Source organism: Pavona decussata, unplaced genomic scaffold, assembly GCF_977016875.1.
Source record: "Pavona decussata unplaced genomic scaffold, jaPavDecu1.1 SCAFFOLD_114, whole genome shotgun sequence".
NCBI lineage: Eukaryota > Metazoa > Cnidaria > Anthozoa > Scleractinia > Agariciidae > Pavona > Pavona decussata.
This window is the reverse complement of record NW_028145528.1, coordinates 1,176,003-1,181,628: the sequence shown is the minus strand read 5'-3', so window position 1 is coordinate 1,181,628 and position 5,626 is coordinate 1,176,003. Positions and strand designations below refer to the sequence as shown.

Genomic DNA, 5,626 nt, shown 5'->3' with positions numbered 1-5,626 from the left:
TGATGGAAGGCTTGGTACAAGTACAATTTAAGAAACACTCCATAACTTGAGAAAATAGCGGTAATTTTAATGCATTTAGATAGTAAAAAGCAAAGCTTAGAGTCCGTCATATGGAAGGACCCATCGCCAAGTGTAGCTAGAGACTTGCATATTAAATAGTTAAGATTTTTAAAACTGTTATTAGATCGAAGGTTGTATCTACCAGTGCCCCTAATCGAAATAACCTCACGAATGCAAGGTAGAGCCACTCCATGAATTGCTTTAAAAGTCAATATTAAAACCTTGAAATCAATACGATATTTCACAGGAAGCCAGTGCAACGATTTTTAAAACAACGGGGTGACACGGCAGAATTTTCTCTCCCATGTAGATAAAACGTAATCAGCAAATCGATTCAGTCTTTTAAGTCAGGAACTGTAAGTCTTTTAAAACTTGTACGAATAACCACGATTGATTTGATTTGAGTCCTGAGCGTCGTTTCCACAGCTTGCAGCCTTACTGCCAAAAACATTGTCTTTAGTACAAATACTATGTTTTGCCGTTCATGTTTGAGGAGAAAGTACATATACTGTTCACTGCCATTATATTTTTAAATGTTTTTGTCCAGGTATGGTCAGAAAGCCAAATTTTGATTTTCCTACGCGGCCATCATTTTTTTCTTTTTTGCTCTCTCGCTCTTTCTTTTTTGTCAAGTTCGTATTTGGATTTAGTGCGCTCTGTTTCTACCTAAAGTCTAAGCAAAGAAAAGCCGGGATTTAATCACTTAGTAGCAATTTGGCATTCTCAACCTTAGAGGCTGCGCCAGTCACGAATGCACAAAGGAGAGGAGCTCAACCTCGTTCCCAGGGTCTCTCCTCTTCACCCTGAGAACGAGGTTGGGAGGAGCTGTGGGATCGAGGATGCCGTATCATTTACGGATGGTGGACCAGGTTTTCTTCCGATTTTACGTGGAAACGTTTATACTATTTAGGAGGTCCGGATGGGACACATCTTCTGTATAAACATGATGCAACTTTACTCATTTAGGCGTCCATTTCAGCTCTTTTCTTTCTGCACCAATGAGCAAATCCTCCACGAGACACAACAGAGTTGACTATGCACTAGTCTCAAACTCAGACTGAGTATTCCGCTTACTGTTTTAGTAAACCACAAAATGATTATTAAGAGAAAGCAACGATAAATAGAAATTGTTCTCCCAAGGGCAAAGAACGCTGTGCAGCTTGCTCATTAAAAGGTGAACATATAGCATTTCAGTTATTTGTGTAAAAATGGACGATTAATCAGGATTATAAATAAACAACGATCTCTGGTTAAAACATTCTTAAACAATTGAGCTTTCAGGCCAGGCTACAGTAAGTAAGTGGGTAAGTAAGTGCGAGCAGCTATTTTAAAAAAGAATCGAGTATTGTCAAGGTAACGACATAAAATTGTTATCTGCCTCATTAGTTCATGGCAGTATGCCATGACTCAAGAGTTTTTAGCTCTCGGTGGTCACCTTTATCAATCATAGTTGCGTTTTCAAAGTCAATAGATTGATTGTTAGTCAACGCATTATTTTTAATGTGTTCTTTTTATCCGAGTTTGAAGGCATCTACCGGTTTCTCCGATGTAAACTCCAAGAGCAGTCTTTAGTTAACAAGGGATCTTGTAAACTTCATTAGTTTGAAGGTGACCTGGTGGCCTGAATTTCGGTGAAGGAAATTCTTGTTGTAGAGCTGTGTGAGGTTGTGATTATTCGAATACCGTTGTTACGAAGTAGTCTTGTAAGCAGTTCGGCGAGACCACTGATGTAAGGAAGGCAAGCGAAATCAAAGGCTGTGTTGGGTGGATCACTTGAAGAATATACTCACGAATTCTTCTGGCGAAGGGATGGTTTGTGTGGGAGGTTCTTCTTTCAGAATTTTATCGTGGTTTCATTTGTGATAAACTAACAATTAGTGCAATGTTTCGGTCACTCGTGGTGGAAAAAGTTCGGAAAAGTGAAGTTTTGTTTAAAACTCATGATTTGATATAAAAACACCCCCCTCACCCCCTCGCTATTTTAAAAGTTTCCCCTTGCTCACCCCAGCCCCCAATCTTGAGGCCTAAAAATATTGAAGCCCACCAGGGGCTTTATAGAGCTTTTATGGTATTCTAAAAGCCGGGACACACGGGGCAACATTTCATGCAATCTTACACACAACGTTGTGTGAAATACACCGTGTGTCCACGGCAGAAATTGTTGTGTAACATTTTCGATGTAGAACAATGGAGCAGTGTCTGGTGTGGACGCACGTGTCCCGGCCATAAGGGTCTTAAAGATTTAGTCAAAAATTTGCCAAATTTATATTCAAATACCTTACTCATACACGATATCGCGTCTTGATCACTAATGAGGTGAAATCAAGTGAATTTTTAAAGAATGAGACATGATAACCTGGGTGCCAATTTTATCCAACACACAAGGGAAGAACTTGAAAACGTCTGCCTGACTTTATCAAGTTGGTAACCATTTGCGTCATGGCCACGCGTAGCCGAAAACATTAATGAATAGTTTCCGTGCACTAATATAGCCCCTTTTAAGAGAATGTGCCCATACTTTCTAGACTGCCATTAATGGGAAATTGACTTTGGATTTTGAAGTGTTACTAAAAACAGATGACAAAGTCTCTAACCTTTGCAAATTGGTTTGGACTTTAACTGAAGTGTTACTAAAAACAGATGACACACTCTCTTTAACCTTTGCACACCAACTGTTGATCACGTGAGTTGTACGAAAAGATTAGCAGCAATTTAGTTTAAATTCCCCGGGTTAAATTTGTGTCTAATGTGTTAACAGCTCGCTGCAAAGCAGATACTGCGTGTCAAGAGAGATGTCTTTTTCAAGTGTAAATACTTTCTGAAGATATTTACGACACTGATCATGATTTATACCACTCTGATTCAGTTAATAGCTCACGGCTCAGGTGTTCCAAACATGATTAAGCTAATCCGGGCTAACAGATATCTTTGAATTTGAATTAACACCGACTGACTTAACTAAAAGTTAAATTCACTACGCAAAGCATTTTTAGATGGGAGCCGGAAAAAAAAACAGAATCCTTTTTTCAGCGTTTGTGCTTTTGATGGGCGTTAAGCTGAACTTAAGAAAATTTATATTCACATTAGGCCGCTTACAATCAGCCAATGAGAATTACCATAAACCACAGAAAAGGAAAATATACTCAACTGCATAGCAACAATCATAGCATAGTGATGGTTCGCAATGACAAATGACATAATTTTTAGGAATGCATCGGTGAAATGTAGATAGAGATGACCGAAGAAGTTAGGTGCCGGTGTGGCTAGCAAAGTGAAGAAAGTGATCTGAATTTAAGGTTGTTGTATTTTAACTTACTAGTGCTTTTGCTTGCCTTTTGGCCATTTTTCAGTACTGGTTGATATTGGTCTAGAACTCCGGAATGAGAATCAAAGGAAAATTCTCGAATAGTCACTTTTTACTGTACTTGAACAATATTTGTAACTCTCGGCACAAAAAGGCAAAAACAAATCAGCCACAATTCTACTGGCTCAAAATCCCCGATTCAGTAACCAGAGAGATTTGCCGCGGCATTCTGTACGACAAGACCACAATGAAGTCATAGTTCATTGTGGTCTTGTCGTACAGAATGCCGCGGCCAGTCAACCATGAATCGACATGAAACTAATAAGATCGGAGACCAAAGCTCCTTTTTCTGCTTTTCCGATTAAAAAGACATGCACTGCACTGTTTCGTCAAACACCGAGGAACGATTTAGTGCATTTAATTTATCGATCCCTCCTGTCTTCCATGAAGAAGCATTTACTTCCTTGTTCATTGTTAATCTGCTAATAGTTATTTGTTCGTTAGAGTCTCCTGGAGGGATTTAATTCGATTTCTCTCAACAAAAAACACAACTGTTCTCCAAATATTTCGATACCTACGACACTTGTTAAGTGAGAGGACGAAGTACTCTCTAAGTGCTCTCTAGAAACCCTTGAATTGCCTCTACATAACTATTACATTCCTAGCCGGTGTTTATCCGCATTTAGTGTCGTCTATTGTATGTGAACTAATGAACTAAAGTGAGCATTCTTCTAACGTTGTACTCCAACAGTATTGCGGCAACCAAACATTCTTTTAATTGAAACCCTGATGTCCCTTCTGCGCCAGCAATAAATTACTGGGTTCAGTATGGCGGGTACCAGAACAATCGTGTTGGCGGCAAACCACAGCAACGTCACAGCGCGTCCACGCAAACCGTAAAACTTACGCGCAATAAATGTTGCTATGAGAGGCAGATTACATGCAATCAGGACACCAGTGATGAGGAAAATCGTCTTGGCCGCCTTGGAGTCACGCGCGGCCTTCGCAATTGCCGCTTGTGATTCTCTGCTCCCCTCGCTGGATGTCGCCGGTGCGGACAAGGTTGGAAGAGGTAGAGCGTTTCTAATCCGCCTTGAGTGCTTTCTAGCTTCCAACCATAAGCGAAGGTTTATCACAAGTACCACCAAAGCACTGAAAATGACAAATGCCAGGCGCGAGTAGCCAATAAGGCCACCTCCGTGCTCGCGTCGGGTGAAGACTGTTAGCAACGTCCATGAAATCCAAAAGACGACCGAAAATATCACAACTGCCTTCTTGGTTAAGAAACGCTGATGTTTGAAGGGGTAGAAGATAGCAATGAAGCGCTCGACACTGATTAAACAAACATGTAGCATAGAGGATGACGAGAAAGTGAACAGAAATATAACATACAGGTCTTTGAGCGAACAAGCTGCGCTTGAATTAGCAGCAACTAAACCCGTCTCTGCAGCAAACAAGGGCTGAGTAACGAGACCGACTAAAAGGTCACAAAACGACAAACAGAGCAAGAGCAAGTTTGATGGTGTTCTCAGCAACTCATATCGATAAAAAGCTGCGAAAACCACACAGTTGCCAAGGATAGCTATCACCGCAAATAAAGCGTTTAGAGATGAGAGGAAAGCGCACAAAGCCCGAAAATCCATGAATCCCATGTCGTTGGCCATTTGCACTTGTTTCAGCAGAGAGCAGACTTGATTTCCCGACGAAGATGTGTTCTTGTCTGCGTTATTATTGAACATCGTTCCTCCTTCACTTTACAGCTGTTTTGCTTTGCGTTTTTCTACGTTTAAAGCCTTCACTTGATCTTGCTTGTTAGTTTTCTGTGGCCGTGCATGTTCCATGCACGAGCCAAAAGTCTGTCTACAGTTCTGACAATGGCAAACAAAAAGCAATGTTAGAACGGAATGTAAAACAGCTAATTAACTTTGATGTACCTGAATGAGCAATTTCTTTCAAAATAGAACCTTCAAGCTTCTTCTGATTGATGGAAGCATTATCATTGCATCCGATTGTTTGTTTAAAAATAGGTTTGATTGTTCACCGCAAGATATCTTGTATTGTGCGCGCGGAAAAAGAAAACTACAAAGAAATATAGCACGCTCATGAAATATGGCATGACATTTGCAGATTCACGTTAGAAACGGAAATTGTTCTCAAAACAAACGAAAAATATCGTCTGGTATGAATCTAGTAAATATTAATTGACATGAATCGAGTTAACACAAATTTAACTGTCTGTTAAGCTATCATTTAAACGGGTTA

General features: G+C 40.1%; 1 protein-coding gene across 1 annotated transcript; it reads right to left on the bottom strand.

Annotated features, from left to right (window-relative positions):
- Positions 1 to 2,771: 2,771 nt before the first annotated feature.
- Positions 2,772 to 5,626, bottom strand: LOC146470061 (octopamine receptor beta-2R-like). The gene has a single exon (XM_085121954.1). The coding sequence runs from the start codon at positions 5,101 to 5,103 to the stop codon at positions 4,096 to 4,098; it is 1,008 nt and encodes a 335-aa protein (XP_084978080.1). The 5' UTR covers positions 5,104 to 5,626; the 3' UTR covers positions 2,772 to 4,095.

Bases quoted from the DNA above. Each gene is read 5' to 3' on its own strand.
- LOC146470061 (XM_085121954.1), bottom strand. From the start codon at position 5,103: ATGTTCAATAATAACGCAGACAAGAACACATCTTCGTCGGGAAATCAA.